At 38.6% G+C, this 18,097-nt stretch overlaps 1 protein-coding gene across 1 annotated transcript in view; it reads left to right on the top strand.

The window, feature by feature from the left end:
- Nucleotides 1-990: 990 nt before the first annotated feature.
- The window catches only part of IQUB (IQ motif and ubiquitin domain containing), a 33,116-nt gene continuing 16,009 nt past the window's right edge, over nucleotides 991-18,097 (top strand). Inside the window, exons 1-7 of the mRNA XM_063134875.1 lie at nucleotides 991-1,783; nucleotides 3,667-3,801; nucleotides 5,414-5,581; nucleotides 5,687-5,862; nucleotides 6,276-6,431; nucleotides 8,426-8,636; nucleotides 14,331-14,506. Coding sequence (XP_062990945.1) covers nucleotides 997-1,783; nucleotides 3,667-3,801; nucleotides 5,414-5,581; nucleotides 5,687-5,862; nucleotides 6,276-6,431; nucleotides 8,426-8,636; nucleotides 14,331-14,506 — 1,809 coding nt within the window. The 5' untranslated portion in view covers nucleotides 991-996. The remainder of the gene's footprint in view (nucleotides 1,784-3,666; nucleotides 3,802-5,413; nucleotides 5,582-5,686; nucleotides 5,863-6,275; nucleotides 6,432-8,425; nucleotides 8,637-14,330; nucleotides 14,507-18,097) is intronic.

Genomic DNA, 18,097 nt, shown 5'->3' with positions numbered 1-18,097 from the left:
AACAACAAAACCCTATGTGTAGTCTTAGCCTTAGTTCTCAGGATTGTTAAATAGTGCTTAAAACTATTGTAGTAGAAATTATTTCTACCACCCCTGCCCTCCAAAACTTAGCCAGTTTCTGTTGTCTGGTTAGAATTTTCAGACCTCCCCTACCTCAAACAAACAAACAAACGCCCTCAAATTTCAGCACAGGGCATCCTCTCCCAGCCCAATTTGAGAGTTCAGTTGCTGGCAGAAACCTTGTGCCCTCTTAACTTGCGTGCATGCAAACTGCACTTTTACCCTTTTCCAAAAAAAGAAAAAAGAAAAAAAAAGAAAAGTGCAACAAAATTGAAAATACCAAGTCAAATCAAAATCTTGTTGATTTGTGTCCGTCCTGGTTTTTATTAGTCTATGGAGACTGTCCATGCTCTTGGTTCTGAAAACCTACCTACAACCAGAGGTAAAGGAGGGCAAGTTGAGCACACTCATCAACAAATGCCTTCTTCACATGATCAGAGATACTCTTTCATGTTCACATATCGTAGGATTTAGTATTATCACATGGGGTTGATACCCTGGTACAAAGTAAGTTTTAATGAGAGCTAATTTTTAAATGCAGATTTCTTACTTTTAAGCTCAGCAAGACAGAAGTTAAAAGGGAAAATTTGTAACTAAAACTAAGAAATGGACGAAGAAGAAAAGCTGGCAGTTCTCTTGACATCAGTGAGATAAACTCTTAAAAGAGGCTCCAAGTTGGAAGTTGGGTTTCTTTCAGGTAGTTAAAAGTAAAATAAGTTGTTCATATGTTAAAATATGCTGAAAATTAAATGTAGTGGACAAGGCAACTCTTTTGGAATTTCAGTATTCAGGTGTGAATAAACTGAAGAGCTTTCTCCTGCCGATGGGTTTGTATTCTAACAGTACAAAGGAAAATCATTCATTTGAGAGTGAGCACTAGCCAAATCCACATTTTCCTGAAAAAAAATTTTTTTTTGTCTTACATGATGGTTAAAAATGTGTACTATTACTTTCAGAGAAATGGCTGATTCAGAAAAGGAGGCAAGTCACTTGGCTGAAGCAGATGCTGAAAAGCAAGTTATAGAGGACGCATCTGTAACAAAACAAATAGAAATTATAGACACTGTAGGTACTACAGAAGAGCAGCCAGATACAGCACAATTGCATGATACGAGTCTGCAAACAGAGCAGGAACAAGACACAGAATTAGCAACAGATGAATTGGCTACTGCTGAAGAACTGGCACAGGGGCTGTCCACTGCAGAGGAACCAGAACAGGAGTCGGATGCTGCCGAGGAACTGACAGCTTCTGAGGAACTGACAGCTTCTGAGGAACCAGTGCAGGGGCCAGATGCTGTGGAGGAGCTTGCCACTGCTGAAGAAGTGGTGCAGGAGTTTGATGTTGCTGAGGAACTAACCACTGATAAGGAACTGGCTGAGGAACCAGCTGCTGATAAGGAACTTGTTCAGCATCTGGTTGCTGCTGAGGGACTGACACAGAGGGTGGACACAGTCGAAAAACAGGAGGAACCCCATGTAGAATCCCAGGATGAACTCCCAGAGGTTCCGAAGGATATTTCAGATATCCAAGATTTTGGTTCTGAAGTTCAACTGGATGCAGGTGCTTCAAGAATCGAAACATCTCAAGATGCTGTTGAAATTGTTTCTGAAAAACATATTTATTTTGCAACAGATATGAGTGCTGCAGATGCCCTATTAATGGCTCCTTTGACATCTCAAAGAGCACAATTTCCAGAAACTACGAGAGATGCTCTTGTAACAGGTATACAGTTTGTCAGATACTATAAATAATTATTGCTGCCTTTTCTATTAACTACTAAATTACAATAATAACATCTAGTCCCCTGCTTTGTCATGATGGGCAAATTTCACACCATTCTGACATAACTGTTCTAAAAGAACGACCTTCTATATTCTGTCATATTAGTAAAATGCAATAGAAAGTTTGTTAGAACATTTTATACTCCTTTTTTCTCCTAGGAACTCAGTGTGCTGTACATAGTTCTCCTCCGTCATCATTTTAATCACACCACAACTATATGAGATAAGTTAAGTTGAGAATGAATGACTGGCCCGAGGTCTCACCCACTGAATTTCATGGCCAAGTTGGGATTTGAATCCAGGTCTTCCTGGTCCTAGTCTGACACACTAACCACTATACCACCCTAGCTCTTAAATGTAATTACTAATACAAAGTATGCAATCAAAAATACCAAATTAAGGCAGCTCCCTGGCCTTAAGTACAGCCACTACCATGGCAAATTGTGATAGTGGCCTAAAAAGGCCAAATTAAGTGTTAAGGTCTTCTTTTAAAGCTAAATTTGGCCTTTTAAGGGCACTGATAATTTTGTTGCTGCTGCTGCCACCACAATTCAACAATACGCAGCAATAGAAGATGGCCCCCAGAGATTGGGCAGAGGATTGAAATTCAGATTTCTCCTTCAGTCTTTGATCTAGGCTTGGTACAAAAAGTGACTAAAAGATAAGCCTAATTTTTCTCTGATTGACCATGGTTTCGCAGGAAGGCAGGAGTGATGTGTGGGTGGGTCATTTTTACAATGTTGCACAGCACTTCAGCATGTTTTTGTGCATTTCTTGAGGCAACTTTTGAGCCATGGAATAGCACACTGATTTGTGAACACAGTCACCCCAAGCCAGTGGCTCCTTAGTTACTAATGAAATCTATATTACACTTTTCCATAAATGGTGCGCAATGTGATATACAATAAGGACAGTTAAAATAAGTAAATCACAAAATATAAAAACAGAACAAAAGAAAAATCCTTTAAAAACATGAACTAAACAAATCCACATAGCAAAGCAACCACAAATTTAGAGGAAGTTGGCAAGAAAATTACATTTTTCAAAAGCTGAATGCCAAAAGCTGGATAGGGATGTCTTTCCAAGACACCTAAAGGAATACAGAGACACAAGCTGCTAACGCACCCAAAGTAGAAAGAGAATGTTATGGTTTTGGTGTCATAACTAAAAAAAGCTCAGGTTCTGGAAGTGCCAATCCCCACAGGTGAGGAACCTTCAACAAACCCTCCTGAGATGACCTCAACATACTTAGGTAGCAATCCTAATAATACTTGCTAGGAAGTAAGCCCCACTGTTTTACCTTTGAGTAAACATGCGTAGGAACGCACTAGGATGCTACTATGGCAGACAAAATTCCTTTGCATGTGTATGCACTACAATCACAGAATATTGTAAGCCTGATAAGAACTTCCCCATTGAGTCCATTGTTGTGCAGGGGTCTCTCTATGGAAAGGGATTTTGAGTGTTCTGAGTTTCTAGGGACACTATTTTAGGCAATCTGCATACAGTAATTGCTTCTGAAAATAATATCCGCTAAAGGATTATTCAGCATCAATTCTTTTTGTGTGTATTGTTCTTTATTTAGAATGCTATCTTTCTTATAGTATAATTATAGCGTATTATTACATATTTAAAAGGTTATATTTCAAAGATGTGCTTCTTTATTTGTTGCATTTAAAAAATAGTCATAGCCATAAACCAGGGTAGAAGAGAAGGAAAGATGCACACAGCAGGATCTTGACTTGATTCACCTGACTAAACAGTACATTGTTAGAATCAATTGCTGAAGAAATATGATAATGGATAAATTTGTCTGTTTTTCAGTTAAATTCATGCTACATCCTGATATCCAGATTTTCGTTATGGCATTTAACATTAACCGAACTGTGGAGCAAATGAAGAAATACTTTGCAACACGTTTAAAAATACCACTGAATATTTTACAGTTTATGTCGCTAGGTATGTATCTCCTGGTAGTAAGAACCTCCCTGTGTTTCTCCAGATCTATAAATATCTTGAACTGGACACAGAAGAAAAGTGAGGCTGCAATCCTATGTAACCTTACTAGGGAGTAAATCCAGTTGCACTCAGTGGCACATGTCTGAATAAAAATGCTCACGATTGTGTTATAAGTGTTGCCCAATAGAACCAATGGGGTTCTATTTTTTTAACAACAACAACAGCAGCAACGAAAGTTTAGATGTATAAAGAAGAAACCATCTGTTGGTAAACCTAGGGATGTTCAAACATTGGGCACAGTCCACACCACAAAGATGATTGCAGAAAGCATGGCGAGGAGGCAAGTGCAGCCACAAGGTGGTGTAGCAATTTTAGCCTTCAGATACTGTGCCGCAGCTTTGCCACACAGTGCCAGGCCTAGTACCTCCCTTTCGGAAGGTGTCAGGGTTTCAGAACTCCTGGTCTGTCTTCTACAAGATGAATGTAGACGGGCGGGAGAATTACCTTTGGATTTTATTTTGTTTTTAAAGCTTCATCCCACGTACCTGTTTCCCTCGAATTATCCCTACAACGCTAAGCTGTCGGCTTTGTTGTTGTTGTTGCTACCGGGCGGCAAGATCCTTTTCATACCAAGAAATGCTTTTAAGGGGGGAAATGTAAAAAACCATTAAAAAATCAACGGATGACCCAATCCAATTCAAATTTGGTGTGTTTAAAGCTCTCCTTAATATCTGTTACTGTGCCAATTTTGATGTCTTTATCTTTAAAGCTTATGCAAATGTAAGCATTTGTTTAATTTTTCTTCTAATCCTGCTCCTGCGCCCCAGTGGCCGCTCGGATGATATGCTTGAAAACTAGTATCAAAATACGGCGAGGCTTTTCCTTTTATAGCACAATAAAAGCAGATTATAAGTTGGAAAACTACGGAGTCCTTTGCATGCAATTCGCAGTGATTGCACAGTATAACGCTGATGTGATAAAGCTCTTAGATAAAATAATACTTTAATGAATAGTTCCCAATGTTACCCCCAATATCTTCTTCAGGGCAAACTGCTCAATTTTTAAATACACACAACATTGTCTCTTCCTCTAGGGCTCTACCTATGGATGAACTGTGTATCTTTCTTTACAAATGAGTGCTAGAAGGAGATGAGATCCTGTGTCCATTTAATTAACTGAACCATTCTCTCTGAGAAATATATTTGTCCTTTATTATCTGATTTTTAAATTTATTATAATTTAAAAAGATTATACAAGTCAAAAACAAACACACACAAAGGAAAAGAAATACTGTACGGCAGGGCTCAGCAACATGTGGCTCTCCATATGTTTTGGCTTACAACTCCCATCATTCCTCACCATTGGCCATGCTGGCTAGGACTGATGGGGATTGTAGGACACAACTGGTGGAGAAACGTAAGTTATCCACCCTTGTTCTTCAATAAAGGGAAGAAAATATATGACAATATCTTTGTAATGTTTATGGGTCATATGGCTAAGCTGGGATCGCAATTGGGATGGTGTTAACCGTCCTTAATTTTCTTTTTCTTAAAGAAAAATGTGGTCTTTTTTATTGGACGTGTAGCCTATTCATCTTAATACTTATTTTTAGGGAGAATAATTGGAAATAGCGAAACCCTATGGAATCTTGGTGCTCTGCCTAATGGGACCATACAAGTTGATATGTTCTCCCTTGATGAAGAAACATTTCCATTAAAAGCAGCTAAACTCTTACACGAGTTCTACATGGCTGATGTTATAACCGTTAGAGTGCAAACAGGTAAGCAGCAATGTTCAGATATACGTCCTAGCTCATTATGGTCAAATATTACTTTTGACTACCCTGTATGTAATTTAACAACACTGATTCTATGTATCTAAACAGATTCAGAAACCTTTCAGGATTTAGACATAGAGATTAAAAGGCCAAGTTTCGAGAAACCATTTTTGGGTGGATTTAAACATAAGCTTACAGGCACGGAATACCATAATGCGGGATCACAGACAGATCCAAAAAAACGTCCAGACAAAGAATATGAAGAGTTCTGTAGGTCAACACAGGTAGGCTTGCAAGAGAATTAATTATGACACTAAGAGTCCATTCCTATACATGTCTACTTAGAAGTAAGTACCATTGAGTTCAGTGGGGCTTATTATCAGATACGTGAATAGAGGATTGCAGCAAAAGAATGTATTCCTATGCATGCTTACTTTGGAGTAAACCCTTTTGAAATAAATGAAATTCAGTTCTGGGTAGGCTGTATAGGATTGTGCTTTAACCTGAATATGAGAAAAGAAGCTTATTTGGAAGCTAGGTATCTTCCAGCATATTAAATAATTATATGAGTTATTATTTCTTAATCCTTTTGTAAATTAGCATTTTGTGCCTTTAATTTGTACAGAAAAAGTGCCCAATGCTTTTAGCACAGGTTATTTTATAGTGTGGTGATTAAAATTAATGATTTTATTTCCAGACAGTTGTTGAGAAGAAAAGGCTGCAACAGACAAGAAATACGACTTCCACTCAGATGACTAAAATTGGTGTCTATGTGACAAATATTACCGATAAACTTATAGAACCGAAAAGGTATGTGACAGCTGAAGAATACCACGCACGACGACTTAGAGCAGTAAGTATTCAGTTCATCAAATTGTTATCATTGTACAAGCAGATTAAAAGAGCCTTTGAGGCAATCCTATTCACATTTACCTGGGAGTAACTTTCATTGCAATAAATGGACCTTACATCTGAGTAGACATGTATAGGATTGCCTTGTGAATCAGAAATGTGATATGTGTTTACATTTAAATAGGAATTACAATATCCCGGTATGGAGAAGGAATTTTTAAAGTGTTCTAAGATAAATAGTATTTCAGATGACTGTGTGCTAGCTTTGGATTGGATAGACAAGCTGGAAATTGGTGCTATATAAATAAATAAATAAGTAAATAATAATAATAATAATAATAATAATAATAATAATAATAATAATAATAATTTCTTGATTTCTATGTCAAGAGGAAGTGATACACAATTATCACAAAAAGAAGCTTATTTAAGCCAAGCTCGCATTCTTCTGCACTGACGTTTTGACCATGTTAGATTTTCAGAAGCTCTGTGTTACCAAGATATTTGTCAGTCAAGATGCTAATATTCAGGATTACTTCTTACAATGCAGCCACCAATCTCTTGGACAAAGAGAATAAAGAATGCTTATGTACTTCATAGCAAGATTTCCTATTTTTTCCCATCCTACACATTCATTCAAAATGCAGAAGCAGTCCCAATTAAATATGGTAGCCTGTCATACTTGAAATGCTTACATATTAATATTTGGAATAAGCAAACCAGAATAGGTTAGGAACTGCTGACCTACAAACCATTTAGCTCAATTCTATACGCATTTACCTGATGAGAAGTTCCACTGAACACAGTGGGACTTATTTGTGGGTAAACATGTTTGAGATCAGACTGTAAGGGTACATCTGAAGTAGGGGTTTCAGCACTCCCATTTCAAAACTTTAGAGAACAGCCCTGTGGTTCCTGGGCAAACATTCCAGGGACCATGGGATAGGACAGAAACCCCTCCACAGTCAGAGACAGCCTTCAACCTTAGAAGGTGGTGTTGGAGATCCAACCCCAGACCTGCCCCCCTCGTAGCAGGCATGGAAAGAACAGAGTTGACTGCTTCTACGAGGTCAGAAAATTGACCTCGGAGGAGGTGGAAATGGGGTGTTCTTGTTAGTGGGGACAGGCAGAGGTTGGAGAGGCCAGGATATGAGTTATCCTGAGCCTCTTCCAGCCTCCTGCTCTCCCCACACGAAGCGCCCTTGCTAGACGGGCTAAAAAGCACATCTAGTGAAAATAGAGTATGCAGTTGCAATTCTGTATCAGTTGAAGATACTATTCATGTACTGCTAGAATGCTCTTTGTATAATGATCTCAGAACCAAATACATTCATCCATTGTTAAGATCGTTCAAGGGAAGGCCATCCCTTGTCAAGACTTGTTTCCTATTGCCTATTGCTGAGAAGTATGTATCCTTTAGAACTTCCAAATTCCTTGTCAATGCTCTACAAATTCGTGCCATGATGTCTAAAAACTGTATGGAAAACTATTCAACTCTTAATGGTTTGTTGGTGGAGTTTTAAATTGTATAGTGTTTTATTCTGCGTTTTATTCCGTGTTTGTGTATCATGGCAATTTGCTAAGACACAATAAAGAATTGACAAATGGAAGATTGGAGGGCAGGGAGTCAAAGATCAGTTCTGCCGCTCCTCGTGCCTTGCCGGCTTCAACCTGATAGGGCATAGGAATCTTGGAAGCGCCTGAGTTCTGGGACATCTGAGTCCATGGGATTGCACCTTTAGTGACTTTTCACGACCACTACTCAAAACATCCTTTCAGGTATTACTGAAGATTAACTTGCTCTATAAAAGTTTGACCTATCATAACTATTTGCATCACTTAAAAATGTGCTGGTTTGACATGTAAACTATTTACTGATGAAGCCTAACAGATTTGCCCGTGAAGCTTCATAAAAGGGAAGAATACCGCTCTTCTTTGGCATGTACTGAATATTCCTTTTTCTTTTTTTTCTCTCCTGTCCTCTCCTATTTGCAGGTCATTGTAATACAAACCTATTACCGACGATGGCTAGCTATTAATATAGTAAAGAAACTAAAAGAAGAACTAAGGTTAAGATTGGAATGGGAAGAACAAGAAGAGCTTAGAAAACAGAGAGAAAAGGCAGAAAAACTGCTGCGGGAGTATAATCGAAGGATGCATCCTAGAACAAAGGACGATTTTGAATTACTCTATCATGCTTTAGAATGTAAGTTGCTTTGAGAGATGCATTTAAATGAAAATTCTGAAATTTGCTTTATCAGAAGTACGTATTTATAGCGTCCCTTACATTATTGGATTGTTTTAGGAGATTATATGTCAAACCCTGCATACTGTCATGAAATCACTGTCAAATTGAGATTTTTCATACCATTCAGTAAATTTACAAACTGCCATGGGCTTTCTGAACTTTTGGCTATGGATTATATTTAAGTCTAGTATGGACCTAACCCTCTGTATATGTAGGAAGTGTCTGATGTTGCTAGTGCACTTTCAGTTTTAACAGGCAGAATGCTAGTTAATGAACTGAATTCAAGAAACAGTAGTTAGAGTGACCACACTTGGTTGCTGCCCAGGAACCATTTCTTTTTTTTAGTAAGTGCTTCCAGATTGTAGTATCTCACTTCTGTTTATACTGCCAACGCTCATGTTGTTTGTTTATTTAGTTAGTTTGTACCCCACCTTTCTACCAAAAAATGGCAATCAAGGCAGCTCTCGTAGATATGTTAGTATGCATTACACAGAATGGGGTGGTTGGACATAGGTGGTAGAATTCTGAACTAAGTAATTTCTGGCTGCAGGTGGAGGGTGTTTTAGTGTTCCCAGCATAAGATTCAAAATGCACAGGACATAATTATTTGAATATTCTTTGTGATAGAAATTTAGGCTCTTTTAATTATGTGATACGTCTTATTGCTACAGGCATAGCCTTTCTGGGAGGTTTTACAACCACTTTGTGAAAAACATTGTTGTGAGTTTCTTTCTTCTTTTTTAAAGTATTTATTTATTTATTTATTACATTTATATACCGCCCCATAGCCAAAGCTCTCTGGGCGGTTTACAGAAGTTAAAAACAGTAAACAGTAAAAAAAAGTATACAAAATTTAAAACCATCAAAAACATAAAAACAACAGTATAAAAACAACAGTATTCATTTAAAAAACAACAATACTGGGGACCGTTAAAAACAAATTAGCTCTAATTATAGATATCAGTCTTCATTGCAGTCTTCTGTAAATTATGGGCCGTTTGCCAGGGCTGGATTCAAAGTTTGTTTGCTTTCCCAAGTGGGATGTATATTGGTCTGACTCTTGTGTGAGCTCCTATGATGCATTCTCACTTTGTGCAAGGGAGCATGCCTCACCTGAAGTGGTGCGCATAAGCCTTGACTCACAATGGCTTCTAGCATGAAATGGAGGGGCTTTGAATCAGGCAACTTCAGATTGCTGCCTAGTCTGCCTATGCCATAGCCCCATTCCATTGTTTACTTCTGTTTTTGTTTATTGTTAACTGGTTGCTTCCCCATACAGTGACTGGTAAACACTTTTATCCTCATATGAGAGCTTATTGATTCCAGGAAGCACTTTTTAACCTGCTGCTAGAACTACTTTCTATATTCTTACAGTGTCAAGCTAAACTGCGGGGACAGCAATCCAATGAGATCATTGTCCTCTGGGGGTTTGTGAAGCATGTGCCTACCGAACACAGCAGTAGGAGTTTGTTACTTGGGTCAGACAGGGCAGATAATAGGTTTTGAAATGTATAATTTGATTTCATATCCAAAAATCTAAAGTGAGAAAGAAAAGGCATTATATAAAATCAGGAAAGACATTTAACAGTAAAAATGGGATTGTATATATTTTACAGTATCTTATCTTTTAAACATAAGGGTCCAGTCTCAATTTATCAAGAAGCAAGGGGGGATCTACACTACTGCTTTAAAGCGCTTTAAAGCGCTTTATAACAGTTTTGAGAACTGTTTGGGCCCAGGACACACTGCCTATACAGTTTTCAAAACGTTTTCAAAGTGCTTTAAAGCGCTTTAAAAGCAGTCATCCACCAAGCAGTTAAGTCAGTGCACTTGCACAAAAGCTTCATTAGTTCTACTTAAAACCAATCTTGCATTGGCCCTTATAGCAGTGAAGCCTCTGATTGGCTGAATTGAAGTGATGGTATAGAATGTTCAGCTGTTCAAGTAATGAAGTAGCCTGCAGTCCAGTTTTTTGAGGAAAGGAACAAAAAAGACCAGCATGTTGTAGCTTAAACCTGGCGTAGAGAAAGAAGCAGCTGTGCCCTGTTGTCAGGAAGAAGCTGAGCAGTCAAGATGGGGCTGGGGACTACAGAGACTGCTGGGTCTATGACCTAGCAAGTGACTCTGCTGTAATTGTGACTTCTATTGAGGTCAAGGATGGGGCAGAATTTGACATCCCGGCTTAAACTAATCTGCCAGGCTTCAACTGCAGGCTTCTAATATGATTAAATTATCTTTAATGATAATAGCATCACCAACAATAACTATATATTAGCACTCTGGAGTTTTTATAGAACTCCATGTATATTATCTTATTATCGTGTTGTTACCAGCTTGCTACTGGCAAGCAACATTTTTAAATGTAGTAATATCCCCCATACTTATCCTATCTTGGAGAAGTGAATGAGACCCCACCAACCCGAAAATGCCTTGGGGAAAACAAGGCATCTTGTTTCCAAAATAGTGATTCTTTCCAAAATAGTGCAAGATTTGAGGAAAGAGTGGGGGGATATTGCTGACCTGTGACACCTGCAATCATATTGGGCGCAATCGAGACCCAGCAAAGTCTGGGCACAAGTCTTGACTGGCTACCAAGGCTATCTAAAGTTTGTAGAGTAGAGCCCTAATTATTATGCCCATTTAGCAGATGAGAGGCTGAGGATAAAAAGAGTAGTTTATCTTAAGTTCATAACAGAGGTAAGATTTGAACAGGCGATTCATAGCTCACTCAGTAACTGTGCTACATCAATTCACAAGCTAGTTAAAAACACAGCTACTGATGTGCAAATAGAGCTTAAAATAAAACCAGCTCCAATAAAACTATTTCGAAAATTCATTTCCCATAAGCAGGGATGACTGCATTTCTTTGCAACTGCTGCCCCCTTGTGGCTCCTCAAAAACTCTGTAGACTGCTGTACTGACTAGTGTTCACAACACACAGCCATTCTCATCACTGTAACAAACAAGTAGAATAAAGGTGAACTACGGTATGAAAAGTGTGTGTATCACTTGGTTGAGATATGCAGAGTGTTTTTTTACTCATTAAAATAATTGCCTTTCAAGAAAAGATTTTTATAAGCAGAGTTTTTGAGTTTGTAGTTTTTCTAAGCTTTTCAGAAATATGTAGAGATTACGATCTTGAAGATTTGGCCAATGTGGTCCAGAGCATACTGTATTCAAGCAGTGTTCAGATACTGCCATGGATTCACTTAATTGGCCATTACTCAGCCTCAGTTCCTCATCTGTTAAATGGAAATCATAACCCACTTCGCAGGGTTCTGTGAAGATGAAATCTGCAGTAGGGTCTTTAGTGTGTTGGTTCCCATTGTATGGAATACTCTTCCAAACGAGATCAGCATGCACTTACATTACTCTGTTTTCGACATTTGCTGAAGACTTTTCTTTTTAGACAAGCATTTCCTTTCTGATGAGTCAATTTCAGCCACTGCTTTATTGATGAATTTGTTTTTGTTGTAACTTTTTGTATTTGGTGTTTTAACTTGTTATACACTGCTTTGATTTTTTTTTAAAGTGGAACAGTTTATAAATACTGTAACAAATAAATAAATAGTGCATTAAGGGTACTTCCAGAGGAGGCTTTTATCATGCAATTATCCTCTTCATTGTGGTTTTACAGGGGGTCTAGATGTCATCATTTTCATCTTCTAATCTGGAAGTGGAAGTTTCCCTACCACTTCTTCCATCTTTTTTCTTTCCGCAAAAGAAAATGTCAAGGAAGAGAAGACTGATTAGCTGTCTTTTGATTGGTAGCAGGCCTATGTTTTGAAACAGCCTAAGTTTGCTTCTATATGAGCTTTTTGCTCTGGAATTTATAATTCACAATCTTTTCTTTTCCCCTGATTTCACTTGTATAGTTTAACTTATCAGGCAGACTGAAGAATTCAGAATATCATGTTCTTATTTATGTATATTTATTTATTTAAGGATTTTTATGCCGCCATTCAGCCAAAAAAGGCTCTTATGGCGGCTTACAAAAGTATTTCTAGACAGTCCCTGCCCACAGGCTTACAATCTAAAAGACATGACATGTTCTTGTTCCTACCTTAGGAGCTATTAAAAATACACAAATCCAATGGTCCTGTTTCTGGCTGCTGTAGTTTCATGTGTGAAAAAATAACATTCTCTGTTCCTAGGGAGATTATTAACCTTGGCATAGAAACCTAATTGGATAATTTATGGTCTTGCTTGAAGTATTTGTCTCCTTTGCCAATGCCCCCGTAATAGAATGTTGTGTTCCCATTTTAATATACTTCTACATGATAGTAGAGGTTTTGCATTGTATAAAACAGCGTACATCAGAATACTGCATAAAATAACTCTCAACAAAAACAGATTTTTAATTGTAGCATTGTGACTGCCTGGCAATCTTATTTTAAACAATATGACATTTATAAAATTACAACTTTAAGCATTCCTTATATTTTAGATAGCTATATGTGAAATATATTCAGTGAAGGACATCAGTAACTTCAGTGGTACAATGTGCAATTGGATTAATTCTCACATTAAGTGTGAGTTCTAAACAAAATGTTTACTTTCCTCAAAACCCTTTCTTTCTTTCTTTCTTTCTTCTGTTGGGCAAATGTAACATGTGAACCAGGTGATCACAAGTAGAGTTAGCAGCAATTCCCACTGTTGTTTTTTTAAACCCTGCACTGCTTTTTTACCCCCCAGCAATCACAGTCCATAATTTCCCAATTCACATGTAGCCAGGGATGGCCACAACTGTTCATATGTAGAATAAAGTGTTTTGTTTAAACCAGTCTGAAGTTCTTTATGAAATGAGGAACAATACCCATTTGAAGTCACATGAGCACATGCTTCTCACTTGGAAGTGTTTTCAGAATCGTGTCCGCTCCCCGCTCAATGTGCAGGAGAGTTTCTCTTGCTTTGGCATGTTGGTGCCAAAGCACAAGGTTTGAAGAATTCCCTGCCAAAAGAAGATATGAAATAGTAAAGGACAACCGCTCACCTTCACCAGATTTTTGGATGTAGATACAGTGGAGGTTTGTGCCATACTGGGCTGAACGTAAGAGGCACAATGGCCTGGCTACTGCATAGAGAGAGAGGCCTATATGCCTGCTTGCCCCTCTAGGGGTGTTGCTGCCTGCTCCTCAGCTCAGTAAACTAGGGCTGTGGGAGGCTGTGTATGTACAATAATGTGTGTTACTGTGGCATTGTCTAATTCTCTGGACTTGACTTGTGGCACATTATCACTGCCATTCAATATGCAGGGAAGGGGGCCGGAGTTGCACAGTGTGTGGACCATTGGGATCGTGTTCACTTCATAAGCCCATGTGATCCCTGAAGCAAGCTTTCCACATAATTCTTTGTTGATTATCCACTGTATGTTAAGGACAGTGCCAAAGGCAGACTGTTTATCCATGGTACATTAAAAACAGTGGCAAAGGTATCAATAAATGCAAAATACCAGCAAATATTGGAGAAGTTAAACACACGGGCACACATTTTACCAATGCACATCCCTAAGCTTAGAGTACACACTTTCATCACCACTTAAACACCAAACTAACATAAAGAATACATTTCATATTGATGGCATCCAAAGGCTAATTCAAGGAACAAGAGTTGGGGGAAAAAAAGCAATAATTTCTCTTTGTATCGATATAGTATGGAGGCAAGAGCAGCTTGAGCTCATCAACAACACTTTCAGTGGAGCTGAACGGAAGGCAGCTCTCTGTGGACTATTAGAAAAAGAGGCCCAGCTGATTGCTTCCATTGGAAGACACAAATTAAATGCAGACGAAGAGAACCAGGAAAAAGCAATCCTGTTCTTTTTGGAAAAGGTCAGTGTGATAATTTCTGTCTGAATACTCAGTGTACGCAGAGTTCAAAATCCTGAATTAACATTTATAAACTTGCAGTAGACCGAAGAAAAGCACAGTAATTAACTTGACCAGTTGAAGATATGATTTGTGGGCTTATGCATGTCTGGCAGTGAAATTGGCTCATTATGTACAGTTATTAAAAGCTTTTATATATGCCCATAAAATTTGATGAGCACTTCTTTTCACCTAAGAAGAGAGAAACCACCACTTACATCTTAATTTACTTAATTGTGTCTTCTTATTGAAGATGATGAGTACCATGCACTATGTCACCCTCAGTTAGGGCTACATTAGAGGCTTGAGTGGCTAAATGTTTTACTGTAGACTCATTCGTACTTCCCCAAGTTTACATTCTAAGGTAACTTGTATAGACGATTTTTTCTCACCAGAAGCCTTGATATAACTGCTCTGTATGTAGGCCTCTGTATGTAGTTTGGTTCTTGCAAGTGAATTGCATGATAGGATTGGAATAATGTATGTGTCTGAATGTGCTGTAGTGCTAAAATATCAACAAAGGAAATGCTAATTTGGAATTTCTTACTGTCAAGACCTCTTGATATAGTAGGAGACAAATAAGTTAGCTTGATAAGGAGGACTGACTATCCAGGTCAATCTGACATTGCCAAAGGAGTTATGGGACACCTGTTGATAAGGTATAATAAAGAAGTTTTCTTTGATCTGTCTTTCTTTTGCTTTAAAACTTTGCTAACTGCTAATTGGTTAAGATGCTACTATGTATAAATATACCTGCATTTCACACTGCCAGTTGAGAAGTTCTTTGTCTGTAGGACTTTCTCCATACAGCTGTATTACGCTCAATAAAACAGAGTTGCCTTACAACCAAAGTGGATTTTTATCTTTGACACTATGTTACATACAGGGTCTTTGTGACTACTTTCAGTGTTACAGGCTCAGGCCATTTTCGCTTCAATCAGCAGGAAAATACATCGTATTCTAGATTTTGCGTCAGGACAATAATGAAGAATACTTATTTTTCATGCCTTGTTTCTTAAAAAGAAACTTTTAATATATTTATTTTGTGGTGGGGAGCAGGGTGAAGACCCCAGCATCACTAATCAAAATTAACTATGGCCACAATACTGTTTCCGCCACATGTGGAGAAAAGACTAGAGGGACACCTCATGCAGAAAACCTTTTTCTTCTCTTGTTATACATCTCCTGTGCACAATACTTCAAGGTGAGGTGCAGGAATGCTTCAGTTTGCTATATAAGGCTTGCCTGGAGTGGTATCAGTTTGCCATAGAATGGTAATGTTGTACTGCAGTCCTTTGAACTGCCCATCTGCTTCTTGCTTTCCACACATATAAGGAGAAGAATTGCAACCTGTCTTTCCTCCTAATCTATGCTTCTGATGTCCTGCTGTATACTGCATACAAAAGCTGTTACCAGAAGCCATCTGGCTGTTTGGCTGTGCATCCAAGATCACGGATCACCACGTCACTGCAAAACATCTAAAATGGCTTGAGCAGTGGGGAGATGAGCTGTCATCTGAGCGCATGGAAGCATTGTTGGATGGCTGTTTCGCCATATAAACAATGCTCTTCACGAGCTCAGTTGGCTCACATCCTGTCATATTAAAAGTGTTGTGAGAGGGGTCCCTCTATTGATTCAATCTAACAGCTGCCATTTAGTAGATTGATTGATTCCAGCTTCCGCAAATTATTCAATGGGAATAAACCAGCTAAGCTGTAAGCCACTTTAAATCGAAAGATTGGCTTAACAAGTGAATTGCAAGTCTAAGTTGTTATCCTGCATAGTCCTCTACTGGTATAAGCCTCGTTCAGTAGTAGCATCCTTCAAAGAGCAGCTGGGTCAGCTCAAAACCCTCCCCTCAGCTCGGTGCCCTGGGAAGCTGCTCAGCTCGCCCACCCCCTAAGGCTGGCCCTGGATTTTATGCACGTTTATTTAGAAGTGAATTGAGTGGGATGTCTCTGTAACAAGTGAGTATAGAAGTGCATCCCAAGACAGGAATAAGAGAAGCGGACAAAGGAAGTGGATTTTGGAAATGGTGGATACGAAGCATGGGAAGGGATTAGCAGCTACCTGGTTTTGGAAAGAAGGAAGGAAAGTGCAAAATTTAGGATTACTGTTTTGCTTGCCTAGCAGATAGCACTGTTATCTACCAAGTTCTACTTGGTTAATGGTTTCTCTTGACTGAAATCAAAAATGGGGAGAAAAGCACCCAGATCAGGTGAAAAAAGGGAGAAGCAAATTCTCAGGATGCTGAACTTTTTATTTGTAGCTAGTTATCTACAAATAAAAAGTTCAGCATCCCAAGAATTTGCTTCTCCCTTTTTTTCACCTTCTTTTGACTGAAGCAAAAGAATTTCTTGGCTGATACTGGTTTCATAACTTTGTTGACCTTCCCCATTCCATTGTCTTCTACCACGCTCTATCTGGTGCTGTAGTTAAAAGTTTCTCTTAATCTTTCCCATAATGAACAAGCCGCTTGATAAGAAATATTGGTAGTTCAGTTTGTGCCTGAGTCCAATTTCAGTGTAGAAATAAAGTTTGCTAAATAACAATCCTGACAGTTTTCTACCCATTGAATCAAATATCTCCTCTGACCACAACTGGGCTTCAGATAGCATAGATTTGATGCATGGAATACATGATTACAGATCTTTTGCAGTTTTAAAATAATAGTTGCAAGGGAGCCTGAATCAGATCTTGACCACTTGCCATTTCCCCACCACCACCACCCAATTTTCCACTTCCTGAAGGTTCTATGGGGGGGGGGATCTACAGTATACATCCCGGCACCATGGCGTCCATCTGATTTCCCACTTCTGGCAGCATTCACCATTTTTAAAGAAGCAGTTCATGCAGCCATTAAACATGGAGAAAAAGGGAATGGTACACTGCACACTTCAGTTTAATATTTAGAAGTTTTCCCTGCTGAGGCAGCCACCTGGTGGTAATCTCATATGCTGTAGAAATGAGATTGGAAGAGCAAAAGGGGCAGGTCTTCATTGGATATACTGTGGTAAAATGTGGGCTAGAAGATACTACTGTTAGGTGTATTTGTAGCTTGTTGATGTCAATACACAAACAATGTTCATCAAGTGCTAAGTGGAGCATCACAGGGTTGTGTCCTGGGTCCAGAGTTGCTGAACATCTTTATAAATGACTTGAACAAAAGTACTCATCAAATTTGCAAATGGCACCAAACTGGATGGAGTAGTTGGTACTATAGGAATTGGGATTCAAGATGATATTAAAAGGACGGAGAACAACATGAGTGTAGGCATAGATAGAGTGTAAAATTCTGCATTTAAGTAGGAAGAATCAGGTGCACAAATGCAGGACGGGTTACACCTGGCTTGCCAGCAGTACCTGTGAAAAGTAAACATGTAAGAGCAGTGCAGTGTGGCAGCTAAAAAGGCTAATGCAATTCTAGACTAGTAATATCGATCACAAGAAGTAATGGTACCACTCTATTCTGCTTTGGTCAGACATTGACGTGCAATGCTGTGTCCACTTGTGGGCACTGCAATTTAAGATGGATATTGACAAACTGGAAAATAT

Source organism: Elgaria multicarinata, chromosome 9, assembly GCF_023053635.1.
Source record: "Elgaria multicarinata webbii isolate HBS135686 ecotype San Diego chromosome 9, rElgMul1.1.pri, whole genome shotgun sequence".
In the NCBI taxonomy this organism is placed as follows: domain Eukaryota; kingdom Metazoa; phylum Chordata; class Lepidosauria; order Squamata; family Anguidae; genus Elgaria; species Elgaria multicarinata.
Note: the sequence above shows the minus strand (reverse complement) of the source record. Positions and strands in the feature narration are given on the sequence as shown.